At 43.4% G+C, this 14870-nt stretch overlaps 1 protein-coding gene across 1 annotated transcript in view; it reads right to left on the reverse strand.

Moving 5' to 3' along the window:
* The window catches only part of LOC127043643 (uncharacterized), a 1006231-nt gene that overhangs the window by 219406 nt on the left and 771955 nt on the right, over positions 1 to 14870 (reverse strand). Inside the window, exon 3 of the mRNA XM_050937629.1 lies at positions 10017 to 11976. Within this exon, the coding sequence (XP_050793586.1) occupies positions 10017 to 11976 (1960 nt within the window). The remainder of the gene's footprint in view (positions 1 to 10016; positions 11977 to 14870) is intronic.

Consider the following 14870-nt stretch of genomic DNA (forward strand, 5'->3'; position numbering starts at 1 on the left):
ATGCCTCTCTCATCCCCAGAGGTCTTCATAGGGTTCTACCCACCCTAAACTCCATGCATGAAAAGGGGAATAGTACTAAAATCTGATCAATATTAATAGAAATCATGTGACTAAGTCTAATGAAAGCCACAAGCAGTGCAAGCTGAATTGGTCATTTTTCATGCCAGTTTGTACCAGTAATTTACTATATCTTATTCTGGAAATAGGTCAACCAATTAGTCCTCATTAAAGTCCAATGGCATGTCCAGTTTGAGTTTATATAATGAAGCCAAGCTTTAGCAGAGTACAAACAATGTGTCAGACTCAATTATTTTCATTATAATCATTCCAGTAACCCAAACAGCAAACAACTTTTAAACAGAAGATGATGGCACTTTGGCTAACGGCTTTCATTGGGAATCATATACCGTTTACACAAATCAGTCCTGCTCTGTCTACAAATTTACATTTACAAATTTATCATTGCCTCTAAATCTAGAACTATGCATTCCTGAAGTTGCTGTGTGCACTACAAGATGCATTTGGTTATATCTATCATCTTCAATTATGCTCACACCTAGTCACCATTATTTTCAATTTAGTTTGCATACTATTCTCTGATCACAGTAGCTGAATACCTTCTAGTAGGGACATCTGTCATGTGTTTGTTCTCTCTCTCCTCCTCCTCTTCCCAGGGGAGGATTGTGTGTACAATGTTTCAGTAGGGGTTTATGTTTTTCTGCTTGTATCAAGGCAATCCTTTACATAATTTAGATCAAGAAAACACAACTTTGGCCCTAATACAGGGTTTATATGCCCCTAGAAAAACCAAGCTATCTTCCATGAAAAAGGCTAAACTGAGTATTATCAATGCTGAAACTGGAGAGAGGAGAGTTAATAAAAGACCTGGACAGAGATTCATCATATATGGTTCTCTAGAAATTGTTGGGCTGAAGCTCTGACAGTTGTAAATGAATTTCAGAGCTGAAGGCCATCATTAAAAGTGCTATGTGACTTTGACTTTGGAAACTAGCAAATTAAGCATTCATGGAGCATGCAGGCATAAGACAAGAGTTAAATTCTAAGACCACTGATTAGTAAGAAACAGAATTCATACCAATATAAACTTGGAGCTGTAACTGATCTGCTCTCCTTTTACTTCCAAATGGCCTTCATGAGTAGCCCCAACTGCAGCTTATTGTGCCATAAGTTTGCATAGTCATTTACATAAATCCCAAAGACTCCACATAGTCCCGGCCCAGAAATGCTTATAGTCTTTCTTGCAGCAGCCTAGCCTTACTGCAGCTGCTTGTGGATAACTGCAGTTAGGTCTGCATATGAGATGATAGAACAAGGTTTTTTTTTTGTTTTTTTGTTTTCTTAACTATAAAAGACTGCAATCTAAAAGTTTCAGGAGCATAGGTGAATCCAATGAGACATTTAGAGTCCAAGCTATCTGAAACTGTAGAAAATACTTTCACTTGCCCTTATGGAACACTCATTTGTAACTGAACCAGAAATAATCTCAGGGGTTGGGGGGTTGTTGGTTTTTTTTTTAAAAAAATAATTTAATAGAAAATTGTATCCCTGTTATGGAAATATATAGGACATTGAAGCTGAACTATATCATTTTTAGAAATCCAAGTGTGGGTAGATACACATTTGGTAGTTGGGAAATATACGTGTGTTATAATTATCATGGGTATAAACAGAAGACTTTAGATTCCAAGGCACTCAGTCAAGTAACTTTTAGAAGTAGTGGCAGCCTGTAAGATAGAATACAGAAGAGTGAGTTTTAGACAAAACCGGAGGTAGGTTTTTTTCCTTAAAAAACTCCATGAACACATGCAAACCACTATCTCAGAGTTTTGAAGGCTGTTCAATTCACAGAATATCTAGATAGAAAGGAGAAAAAAAAGGCATTATCCATTTGTTGTGCATCCTAGACAAAGAAGTCAATTGTAAAGAAAAATTAGTTTAAAAATTCTCAGCATGCGTCCTGTTGTTCAACAGCTTAATAGATCAGTAATTGAAATGCAATGGAGATATTTTCACCCCACTAAATTGTATGGCTAACAATCCTCTTTGAAACACACAAACCTATGTAGGAAAGCATTCTTTCAGCTTATACAAAAATGTTATCCACATACTAATTTGGTTATGATTGCTCAACATATTTGTTGAACTTCTTTATAGCACTGAGCATTATTTTTGAATAAGCAAGCTGTCACTATAATTAACTGTTAAGAATATTCTTACTTTGTCCAAGAATAAGGAAGATAACTTGCTGAAATTAAGCTGAAACAGTGAAATGAAGAATATTTGTTAGAGCTGTGGAGAGAAGAAGCCTTATACAAGAGAGTGAACCCAGTGCTTCTCCACAAGTCCTTCTAGGGCTTGCATACAGTCAGTAGCAGCTTACAGTGAATTTTGTCAAAGCCTATGGATAGTTTAATGGTCTGGGTATTGAAGTGTGCTCCCTGGGCATGATCGTAAGGAAGTTACAAGTGCATCACTTTGTTATGCCCTGAAATGAAGCCTGATTAGGAATGGTATTAGATTGTTGAGAGAGGACAGACACTGTTGGAATTGGGTTATTAATAGCTTCAGTGGTTTTGTCCTGGAGAGGAAGTTTGTGTCCAAGCTCTCCTTATCTTGCATGTTGATTACTGCAACACCCTTCTCTCTGACTTTGACAAATGCCGTCTTGCGCCACTCGTATGCATTCAGAATGCTGCTTCAAAGATAACTTTCTGAGGCTGTTGTTTTAGCCATGTCATCCCTCACTTTGAGTCCATCCTCTGGCTCCCTCCTCTCTATCTCAGATAAACTACTTATATTCATTTTCAATCACATTCATGGTCAATCTACACCCTACCTATAATCTTCCATTTACTATGAAGCTACCAATACTTGCTTCAAATTGCCCCATGATATCAGCCTCAATTGCCCACTTGTTAACTTTTCTTATAAACACATTTGTGCTTCTCCCATGCTATGCCACATGGTTAGGAGGTGTGGGCTGAGGGACTTACTGGCCGCTGCTTCCAGCAGCTCCTATTGGCCCGAAGCAGCTAACCGAGGCCAGTGGGAGCCACAATCAGCCGGACCGTCCTGTGGACAGAGCAGGTAAACACACTGTCCTGGCCCCCCAGGGGCTTTCCCTACACAAGCGGCAACTCCAGTTTGAGAAACACTGTTATATCGGGAAAGGAGTCTTGGGGTTGGCAAAAACACTTATACTGAGAACAATACGAAATTGATAAAAACTTTATTGAGATTAACAAAATAATAATAAATGATATGAAACTTATGACTGCAAAACAGTAAAAGAGTTCCACAACTCCTAGTGGTAACATTCCTATTATAAGTGCAAGCAGCAAAGAATCCTGTGGCACCTTATAGACTAACAGATGTATTGGAGCATGAGCTTTCGTGGGTGAATACCCACTTTGCATCCGACGAAGTGGGTATTCACCCACGAAAGCTCATGCTCCAAAACGTCTGTTAGTCTATAAGGTGCCACAGGATTCTTTGCTGCTTTTACAGATCTAGACTAACACGGCTACCCCTCTGATATTATAAGTACCTTAACCTAACATACTCACACCCTTCCATGAGGATCCAGTAATAGGAGGTGAAGAACCAGCCTTACTCATAGATTTTAAGGTCAGAAGAGACCATTATGATCATCTAGACTGATCTTCTGCACAATGCAGGCCACAGAATCTCACCCACCTACTCCTGTAACAAACCCCTAACCCAGGGGTAGGCAACCTATGGCACACGTGCTGAATGCGGCATGCCAACCGATTTTCAGTGGCACTCACACTGCCTGGGTCCTGGCCATTTTAAATGAAGCTTCTTAAACAATTTAAAAACCTTATTTACTTTACATACAACAATAGTTTAGTTAGGTATTATAGACTTATATAAAGAGACCTTCTAAAATGTTAAAATGTATTACTGGCATGCAAACCCTTAAATTAGTGTGAATAAATGAAGATTTGGCACACCACTTCCGAAAGGTTGCCGATCCCTGCCCCAACCTATGTCTGAATTATTGAAGTCCTCAAATCGTGGTTTAAAGACCTCAAGATGCAGAGAATCCTCCAGCAAGTGACCCGTGCCCCACACTGCAGAGGAAGGCGAAGACTCTCCAAGCAGCACCTAGGAAAGAATTATCTGTAATAACTCAGATCTCGTCCCATCTAACATCCCATCACAGACCATTGGGCATGTTTACCTGCTAATAATCAAAGATGAATAAATTGCCAAAATTAGGCTATCCCATCACACCATTCCTTCCAAAAACTTATCAAGTTTAGTCTTGAAGCCAGATATGTCTTTTGCCCCTACTACTCACCTTGGAAGGCTGTTCCAGAACTTCACTCCTCTAATGGTTAGAAACCTTCATCTAATTTCAAGTCTAAACTCCTGGCATACCTGATAACACGATCAAATCTGGCTTCTCCAATAGTTATGCTGAGTAGCTATACTGTACTGCACAAGCTGAGCTGACAGCGTGATGGAAGATAGAATGATAGGTAGATAAAAATATAGTCTATAGAATATAGGAGAACAAAGAAAAGAAAAAGCTCCCCAAGAGATCCTTGCATGATGTTTTATAAGATCCTGACGCTATATATTTCAAGCTCAACCTACTATCCCCAAATCTTGTTTCCACACGCTTATCTTATAGGTTAGTGGATTATGACATTTACTCTCTACATATTAATAAGGATTGTCTCACTCCAAAAACTGCCAACCTAGGCTCTCTTGGTGACTTCCAGGTTTGTGGCATACCCTGTGGTTACCAACCAGTTGCAGACATCAGATAAATCTATTCAGCATTGTGTGTAGTTCCTCCCTTCCATTCCACAAATTTCAGGGACCATGTCTATCTGTGTCAAAGCTTGCCAGCCTTTATGCTGACTTACTGTTAACTTATCATACTTTTAGCTATTTAGCTGATCTTAGCAGATACAGGTCGGTAGGCTTCTTGCATTTCAATAAAACTTATTCTATGTATAATTATTAGGAAATACATATCATATGCCTCAACACACCCTAATTTCATATAAATTAATACTGATAAAATATGAGAATCATATATGAAATGGATTATTCAGAAAGAGAAACATATTATTTGCTACAGCTGGCTGGATTAGTAGGATATAATAGCTAGCAAAATAATCCTGTGGGCTACACATACCTTCTAGACGTCTTCCATTTAGAGAGGAGACTATACTTGAATAATTTGTCAGCAAAGATCAAAGGTTTACTGCACAAAGCATTAGTTTTATAACTGATCTCTGATATGAGTGGGTGATGATTTTTGGCCTGTGTTACACAGGCGGTCAGACCAGATTGACCATAATAGTCCCTTCTAGTCTTAAAATCTATGTCCCAGGCTATCAGGGCAACTTTTTTTTTTCTAGATAAGTCCTTGTGAAACCTTTCTAGTAGTTTTGTAAGCCATGCATTTTGAAGACTATCTTCACAAGGAAGGGAGCCAAAAAGCTACTTCCAGTGAAATCTTAGGTTTCTACTAGCCAATTAGGGACCTTTAGAAGTCATGTCGATCACACCAACGGTGATAACATTTCTAATTCACCATGCCTCCCCAACCCTTGTTTGAAGAATGCATTCTGCATCACAGAAAACATTGACATAGGTTTCTGGATTAGGTCAGGGTGAACACACATACAAGGTGTGGAGAGAGAGCAAAAAATAACACCACCACATTTTTGTGTTCAGAGGTGCCATGGCCCAATCTCTCTGCACCACTAGTCTTTTTGGGGTAACTTCACTAAGATAGGATGAATCAGCTACTCATGGTCTATTTATATTTTTTTAAGAAACAAAACATGTCATGCTTCCCATATCGATTTCAGGACTTTGTCCAAAACTTGGAAGAAACTCTAAATATCAATATAGAGGAACAAATCTAAAATTTTGTATTTAATAATTAATGCATGTTGTGAAATATTGTAGATAAAATTAGGGAAGATGCCTGACTGAAACCTTTCCTCTGGATGGGAGCAGTATAGATTATTAATTATACCCAGGAAAAAACATTTCATGCAACATCAGACTTCATTTATGCATTGATTTTGTGTTAACTGCTTTTGTAAATAGGGTGTATAGTACTGAGAAATTGAATTAGTTTGCCCAAATTGCAAGGTAGTATGTGATAAATCCATAAAATGTGGTTCTTTGGTATGTGTCCACACAGCATGATTTATTTCTACACAGTTCAGAGTGCTGTACATTTGATACCATCCTGCTGATCTTGTGAAAGCCTTTCCTTGCTCACCTACCCTTTTAAAAGAGTTTATATTTAACTGTAATGCTACCACCATCATATGTAAAACAAGTAATGAAATCTTAAGTAAATCTCATCTATTTAATCGTTCCCTATTCAGAATCTTTTAAATCTACTTTTAAGATTAACATTTTTTTGTTAAAACTAGTTTTCTCATACACCAGCGCTACTATCCTTTGAGCTTCATGCAAAGACTAGAGGTAGGCATGTGGTGTTAGCTGTGAATGTTTAGAACCACTATTCAGGGTGACCGCTAAATGGCATTCCATTAGTGTTTAAGTTATATTTCCTTAAACCTTTATATCCTTAGGTAGAAGTATGTGCATTTTGGCATGCCTTTGTCTGAAGCAGCACCTGCTAGAACAGGCTATAAGGCCTGCAGTAGCACTGAGTCTCTTTTCAGCCGCTGACACCGGCTGACCTCAGCTATCTTCCTCCTCAAAAGTGGTAGCAGATAAACTCCTGGACTCTGATTCTTCCTCGAGAAGGGAAAGAGGTTGATCCCTATATCATAACCTTAGTCCCAGATTTGGACCTAAGCCTCCAAAATATGGGGGTTAGCATGAAAACCTCCAAGCTTAGCTACCAGCTTGGACCTGGTACTTGCTGCCACCACCCAAAAAATTAGAGTGTTTTGGGGCACTCTGGTCCCCCTGAAAAACCTTCCCTGGGGACCCCAAGACCCAAATCCCTTGAGTCTCACAACAAAGGGAAATAATCCTTTTTCCCTTCCCCCCTCCAGGTGCTCCTGGAGAGATACACAGACACAAGCTCTGTGAAACTACACAGAGTGACTCCCCCTCTCTGTTCCCAGTCCTGGAAACAAAAAGTACTTTCCTCTTCACCCAGAGGGAATGCAAAATCAGGCTAGCTAATCCAACACACACAGATCTCCCCCCCTGATTTCTTCCTCCCACCAATTCCCTGGTGAGTACAGACTCAATTTCCCTGAAGTAAAGAAAAACTCCAACAGGTCTTAAAAGAAAGCTTTATATAAAAAGAAAGAAAAATACATACAAATGGTCTCTCTGTATTAAGGTGACAAAATACAGGGTTAATTGCTTAAAAGAATATTGAATAAACAGCCTTATTCAAAAAGAATACAAATCAAAGCACTCCAGCACTTATATTCATGCAAATACCAAAGAAAAGAAACCATATAACTTACTATCTGATCTCTTTGTCCTTACACTTAGAAACAGAAGACTAGAAAGTAGAAACTACTTCTCCAAAGCTCAGAGAAAGCAGGCAGACAGAAAACAAAGACTCAGACACAAACTTCCCTCCACCCAGAGTTGAAAAAAATCCGGTTTCCTGATTGGTCCTCTGGTCAGGTGCTTCAGGTGAAAGAGACATTAACCCTTAGCTATCTGTTTATGACACGCCCCTCAAATTGCAGACAGTGGGGAAGCTCACTGGCGGCGATTTCCTTCTAGAACTTGAAAATAAACAGATTAATACAACACATGCACCTTTACATATACCCCGAAGTATATAACTAACAGACTTCTACATTTTAAGAACACTTTTTAACTACTGAATTCTGGGAAACTCTCACGGGAGAGTGCATCAGCTACTTTGTTAGAAGCTCCTGTGATGTGTTGAATTTCAAAATCAAAATCTTGGAGAGCTAAACTCCAACGAAGAAGTTTCTTGTTCTTCCCCTTGGCAGTATGAAGCCACTTTAGTGCAGCATGGTCAGTTTGTAGTTGGAACCGCCGTCCCCAAACATATGGGCGTAGCTTTTCCAGGGCGTACACAATGGCATAGCATTCCTTTTCACTGACTGACCAGTGACTTTCCCTCTCAGACAGTTTCTTGCTGAGAAACACGACAGGATGGAAGTTGTGATCTGTTGCTTCCTGCATGAGCACTGCTCCTATACCACGCTCAGATGCATCTGTGGTTACTAGGAATGGCTTGTCAAAGTCCGGGGCCCTGAGCACAGGGTCAGACATGAGCGTTGCCTTAAGTTGGGTAAAGGCCTTTTGACACTCATCAGTCCACTTAACGGCATTTGGCTGGGTCTTTTTGGTCAGGTCGGTCAATGGGGCAGCGATTTGGCTGTAGTGTGGTACAAATCGCCTGTAGTATCCGGCCAAGCCTAAGAAGGATTGGACTTGCTTCTTGGACCGTGGGACAGGCCACTTTTGGATAGCATCCACCTTGGCCTGTAGGGGGTTTATGGTTCCTCGACCCACCTGGTGCCCCAGGTAAGTCACTCTGTTTTGGCCTATTTGACACTTTTTGGCCTTAACAGTTAGTCCTGCCTGCCTGATGCGCTCAAAGACCTTTTCCAGGTGTAGTAGGTGTTCGGGCCAGGAGTCTGAAAAAATGGCCACATCATCGAGGTAGGCAACTGCAAATTCTCCCAGTCCAGCTAGTAGACCATCTACCAGCCTCTGGAAGGTGGCGGGTGCATTTCGAAGGCCGAAAGGAAGGACATTGAATTCATACACCCCCGCATGGGTGACGAATGCTGACCTCTCCCTGGCAGGTTCATCTAGCGGTACTTGCCAGTACCCCTTGGTTAAGTCTATTGTAGAGATGAACTGGGCACGTCCCAACTTCTCCAATAGCTCATCGGTGCGTGGCATTGGATAGTTGTCCGGACGAGTTACCGCATTTAGCTTACGGTAGTCCACGCAAAAGCGTATTTCCCCATCTGGTTTGGGTACCAGAACCACTGGAGATGCCCATGCACTGGTAGATGGGCGGATTATACCCATCTGTAGCATGTTCTGGATCTCCCGTTTTATAGCAGCTTGGGCATGAGGAGACACCCGGTAGGGTGGGGTTCTGATTGAGTGAGCATTACCTGTATCAATGGAGTGGTATGCCCATTCAGTCCGTCCTGGGGTGGCTGAGAACAATGGGGCGAAGCTAGTGCACAGCTCCTTGATTTGTCACCGCTGCAGACGTTCCAGGGTGGTTGAGAGGTTCACCTCTTCCACGCCACCGTCTTTTTTCCCGTCGTAGTAGACACCGTCAGGCCACTCAGCATCATCTCCCTGGACTGTAAACTGACAAAAATGTAAGTCTCTGGAATAGAAAGGCTTGAGAGAATTAACATGGTACACTTTAGGCTTTAGTGAGGAATTGGGAAATGCTATGAGGTAGTTTACAGCTCCCAGGCGCTCTTGGACCGTGAAGGGCCCTTCCCATGATGTTTCCATCTTATGGGCCTGTTGCGCCTTCAAGACCATAACCTGGTCTCCTACCTTGAAGGAACGTTCTCTGGCATGTCTGTCATACCAGGCCTTTTGCTCTTCCTGAGCATCCTTTAGGTTCTCTCTAGCAAGGGCTAAAGAGTGTTGGAGGGTGCTTTGTAGGTTGCTTACAAAGTCCAGAATGTTAGTTCCTGGAGAAGGCGTAAACCCCTCCCATTGCTGCTTCACCAACTGTAATGGCCCCTTAACCTCGTGACCATACACAAGTTCAAATGGTGAAAACCCTAAACTGGGATGTGGTACAGCCCTGTAGGCAAACAGCAACTGCTGCAACACTAGGTCCCAATTATTGGAGAATTTGTTGATGAATTTTCGTATCATGGCCCCCAAAGTTCCATTGAACCTTTCCACCAGGCCATTGGTTTGATGGTGGTACGGGGTGGCAACCAAGTGATTCACCCGATGAGTTTCCCACAGTTTTTCCATGGTCCCTGCCAGGAAATTAGACCCTGAATCTGTAAGGATGTCAGAGGGCCAACCTACCCTGGCAAAGATGTCTGTTAGGGCCAGGCACACAGTGTTAGCCCTGGTGTTGCCTAGAGCTACTGCTTCTGGCCATCGGGTAGCAAAGTCCACTAAAGTCAGTACGTACTGCTTTCCTCTGGGCGTCTTTTTTGGGAAAGGGCCCAGAATATCCACAGCTACTCGCTGAAATGGGACCTCAATTATGGGGAGTGGCTGGAGAGGGGCCTTGACCTGGTCTTGAGGCTTTCCCACTCTTTGGCATACCTCACAAGACCGGACATACTTGGCAACGTCCTTGCCCATCCCCTCCCAGTGGAAGGACTTCCCCAACCGGTCTTTGGTTCTGTTCACCCCAGCATGGCCACTGGGATGATCATGGGCTAAGCTTAAGAGCTTCCCCCGGTACTTAGTTGGAACCACCAACTGTTTTTGCGGCTGCCATTCTTCCCGGTGTCCACCAGAAAGAATTTCCTTGTATAAAAGTCCTTGGTCTATAACAAACCGGGATCGATTAGAAGAGCTGAGAGGCGGTGGGGTGCTCCGTGCCGCCGCCCAAGCTTTCTGAAGGCTGTCATCTGCTTCCTGCTCAGTCTGGAACTGTTCCCTTGAGGCTGGGGTCACCAGTTCTTCCTCAGACTGTGGACTTGGGCTTGGTCCCTCTGGAAGCGATGTAGGTGATGGGGTTGTTTCCGTTGCTGGTGAACCGCTCTCCACTGGTGCACCTGAGGTTATTTCAGGCTCTGGCTGAGCCTTTTGGGTATGGCTGTCTGTTGCTTCTGCCAGTTTTGGCTCGCTGGCGCCCTCTGGCGTTGAGTTTGAAGCTGGGGTTGCAATTGCTGGTGCTGGTTGCTGTTCCAGTTCCGGGCCTGGGACTGGAGATGCTGTGGCTGTTTCAGTGGTAGGCATGGAATCCGGGTCCACTACCTCTGTCTGGGTCTCTGGTAACACAGACGGGGCCTCTGTGGACGGCTCAGGAACAGGAATGGGTCTGGAAGCTTGTCTGGTTTGGCTACGTGTAACCATTCCCACTCTCTTGGCCCGCCTCACCTGGTTGGCCAAGTCTTCCCCCAGTAGCATGGGGATAGGATAATTGTCATAGACTGCAAAAGTCCACATTCCTGACCAGCCTTTGTACTGGACAGGCAGTTGAGCTGTAGGCAAGTCTACAGCTTGTGACATGAAGGGGTAAATTGTCACTTTGGCCTTTGGGTTGATGAATTTGGGGTCGACGAAGGATTGGTGGATAGCTGACACTTGTGCCCCCGTGTCTCTCCACGCAGTAACCTTCTTTCCGCCCACTCTCAAATTTTCCCTTCGCTCCAAGGGTATTTGAGAGGCATCTGGGCCTGGGGATCTTTGGTGTGATGGTGGTGTAATGAATTGCACTCGCATGGTGTTCTTTGGACAGTTGGCCTTGATATGTCCCAGTTCATTACACTTAAAGCATCTTCCATCTGATGGGTCACTGGGCCGAGGTGAGTTACTGGAGACTGGTGAGGTGGAAGGGTAGGGTGTCTGTGGCTTTACTTGGGTGGTATGTGGGGTCTTTGGCTGTCCTCGGTTGTAGGGTTTATGGTCTGTGTGCCCCCTGGGGTAATCGTTCCCCTTGACAGTAGCTTTCTTGCTTTCTGCCAGTTCCATCCATTTGGCTCCAATCTCCCCCGCCTCAGCGATATCTTTGGGTTTTCCATCTTGTATGTACCGTGTGATGTCTTCAGGAACACCATCCAAGAACTGCTCCATTTGGATGAGGAGGTGCAGTTCTTCCAAGGTTTGAACGTTGTTTCCTGTTATCCAGGCCTCATAGTTTTTTGCAATGTAGTAGGCGTGTTTGGGAAATGACACCTCTGGTTTCCACTCTTGGGTTCTGAAGCGCCGACGGGCATGATCTGGGGTTATCCCCATTCTGTATCTGGCCTTGGTTTGAAAAAGTTTATAGTCATTCATTTGCTGCTTAGGCATTTCAGCTGCCACCTCTGCTAAAGGTCCACTGAGCTGTGACCTCAATTCTACCATGTACTGGTCTTCGGGGATGTTGTACCCAAGACAGGCTCTTTCAAAATTTTCCAAGAAGGCCTCGGTGTCATCACCTGCCTTGTAGGTGGGAAATTTCCTGTGCTGTGGAGCAATAATTGGCGCCGGGTTGTTAGGGTTGGCTGACACAGGCAGCCCAGCTTTTGCCAACTCCAGTTCATGTTTTCTCTGTTTTTCCTTCTCTTCATTCTCTTTTTGTTGTTTTTCCATTTCTCGGCGGTGGTCCGCCTCTTTGGCTGCCTGTTCTCTTTGGTAGGCTGCCTCTCTTTCTCTCTCTCTTATTTCCATCTCTGTTTGTTTTATTTCCAGTTGTCGCCTGTGTTCAGCTTTATTGAATTGCTCTTCGGCCTCAATTTTTGCCTTAGAAGTCATGATTCCTGTTTTCTTGTGTTGGGGTGCCCTCCGGTGTTTATCTTCTGAACTGCAGGTTCTCTGTTGCCTCCTGAAGTCTGCCTAGCAACAGTGCCTTTAGCTAATCTTCAATGTTAAGTAAACCTGAAAAACCACTTTATTTGCATGCATATAGTGCTGGTACTGACTCTCAATGGGAGTGCTATTGCATGACAAAAGACCCTTAACAGTCTGGTAATGGCTTCTTGCTTAACATGCAAGCCACAAACTGCCAGAGAGAGCAGAAAAAAAAATTCTCTTTGGTTCCCTTTTAAAACCAAACTGTTTCTCTCTGCTAAAAAGCCCTTAGCAGAGAAAAGAAAAATATAATATTCCTACTGGCTTCTGGATTCTGTCTATCCCACCACTGCACACCATATCATAACCTTAGTCCCAGATTTGGACCTTAGCGTCCAAAATATGGGGGTTAGCATGAAAACCTCCAAGCTTAGCTACCAGCTTGGACCTGGTACTTGCTGCCACCACCCAAAAAAATAGAGTGTTTTGGGGCACTCTGGTCCCCCCTGAAAAACCTTCCCTGGGGACCCCAAGACCCAAATCCCTTGAGTCTCACAACAAAGGGAAATAATCCTTTTTCCCTTCCCCCCTGCAGGTGCTCCTGGAGAGATACACAGACACAAGCTCTGTGAAACTACACAGAGTGACTCCCCCTCTCTGTTCCCAGTCCTGGAAACAAAAAGTACTTTCCTCTTCACCCAGAGGGAATGCAAAATCAGGCTAGCTAATCCAACACACACAGATCTCCCCCCCTGATTTCTTCCTCCCACCAATTCCCTGGTGAGTACAGACTCAATTTCTCTGAAGTAAAGAAAAACTCCAACAGGTCTTAAAAGAAAGCTTTATATAAAAAGAAAGAAAAATACATACAAATGGTCTCTCTGTATTAAGGTGACAAAATACAGGGTTAATTGCTTAAAAGAATATTGAATAAACAGCCTTATTCAAAAAGAATACAAATCAAAGCACTCCAGCACTTATATTCATGCAAATACCAAAGAAAAGAAACCATATAACTTACTATCTGATCTCTTTGTCCTTACACTTAGAAACAGAAGACTAGAAAGTAGAAACTACTTCTCCAAAGCTCAGAGAAAGCAGGCAGACAGAAAACAAAGACTCAGACACAAACTTCCCTCCACCCAGAGTTGAAAAAAATCCGGTTTCCTGATTGGTCCTCTGGTCAGGTGCTTCAGGTGAAAGAGACATTAACCCTTAGCTATCTGTTTATGACACCCTATCTCCTGGGGTACCTTGAAAGAGGACACATAAAATGCATTGGGGACTTTCAAACAAAAAGCTTGTTGTCCTCTCTGTCAAGAACAGTCTTCTGATTTCCATAAGACATGGGTACTCAGGGCAGAGCTGGGCTGTCAATGCTATGTGGCAGCAACAGACTTACTCTTCCTGTCCAGACCTGCCTCCCCACTAACCCAGAAGGTGGGCATACTATTGGCACCATTGACTGTTCCAGGCCCCTCCATTTCTGTAGCTTTAGGTCAGGGACCATGATCATCAATTACCTCAGTACTGGTAAAGAGGTAGGTGCTTTCCTTGTTTCAGAGGCTTCTCAAGCTGGCACCAATACCCCTCTTCCCTGGCACCATCTACATCCCACGTTTTAGCAAAGATGACTTCAGTACCCAAGTACCCCTCAGAGACCATGCTGACTCCATCTTGCTCTTTGTTTCCAATAATAGAAAATTTCCCAGTGCTGGACCCTTTGGTGAGACATACTACTTCTAAGCATGGGTGGATGTTCTCCTGTCCCAGTGAAGGTACCTGATTGATTTCCAGATGGAGCTCCAGGAGGAAGGAGAGGAGTGCCCTGGCTTTGCTCACTTCCACTGGAAGATGCTGCTCGGTATGTATAATTAGCATAGCTGCTGATGCCCCCCTGCATAGACTGCTGTTTCTGGCACAGAGCCACATGCACAGACTGATGGGACCACATTGTCATGCAGACCTGAGATGACCAGCCATGGGTCTAGAACTTTCTCTGAAGAAAGTAACATTTCTGGAACTTCATAAGCAGCTCGCCCACACTCTCTAGCATGAGACACATGAGGTCATCTTTGCTAGTTGTGAAGTGGGTTGCTATAACTGTTGGAAGCTGGCTATACCAGACTGCTATAGGTCCATTGCCAAGTAGTTTGGGGTTGGAAAGTTTACTGTGGATAAAGTGGTGGCAGAGATAACTGTGGCAATTAGTTGTGTATTTTAACCCAATGTGGCAGCCATTAAATATATTCCAAAGCTAACTGCAGGCTTTGAAATAATGGAGTTTCCTAACTCAGGTGGTGCAATTGATGGAACTCATGGGCCCATAGTTTGCCCTTGTCAAGGATCACATATACCACAAAGGGTACTACTCCATTGTTATGCAGTCTTTAATGAACGACAGAGGCAGATTTATGAATAGCAAT

Source organism: Gopherus flavomarginatus, chromosome 1 (genome assembly GCF_025201925.1).
Source record: "Gopherus flavomarginatus isolate rGopFla2 chromosome 1, rGopFla2.mat.asm, whole genome shotgun sequence".
NCBI classification, from domain to species: Eukaryota; Metazoa; Chordata; order Testudines; family Testudinidae; genus Gopherus; species Gopherus flavomarginatus.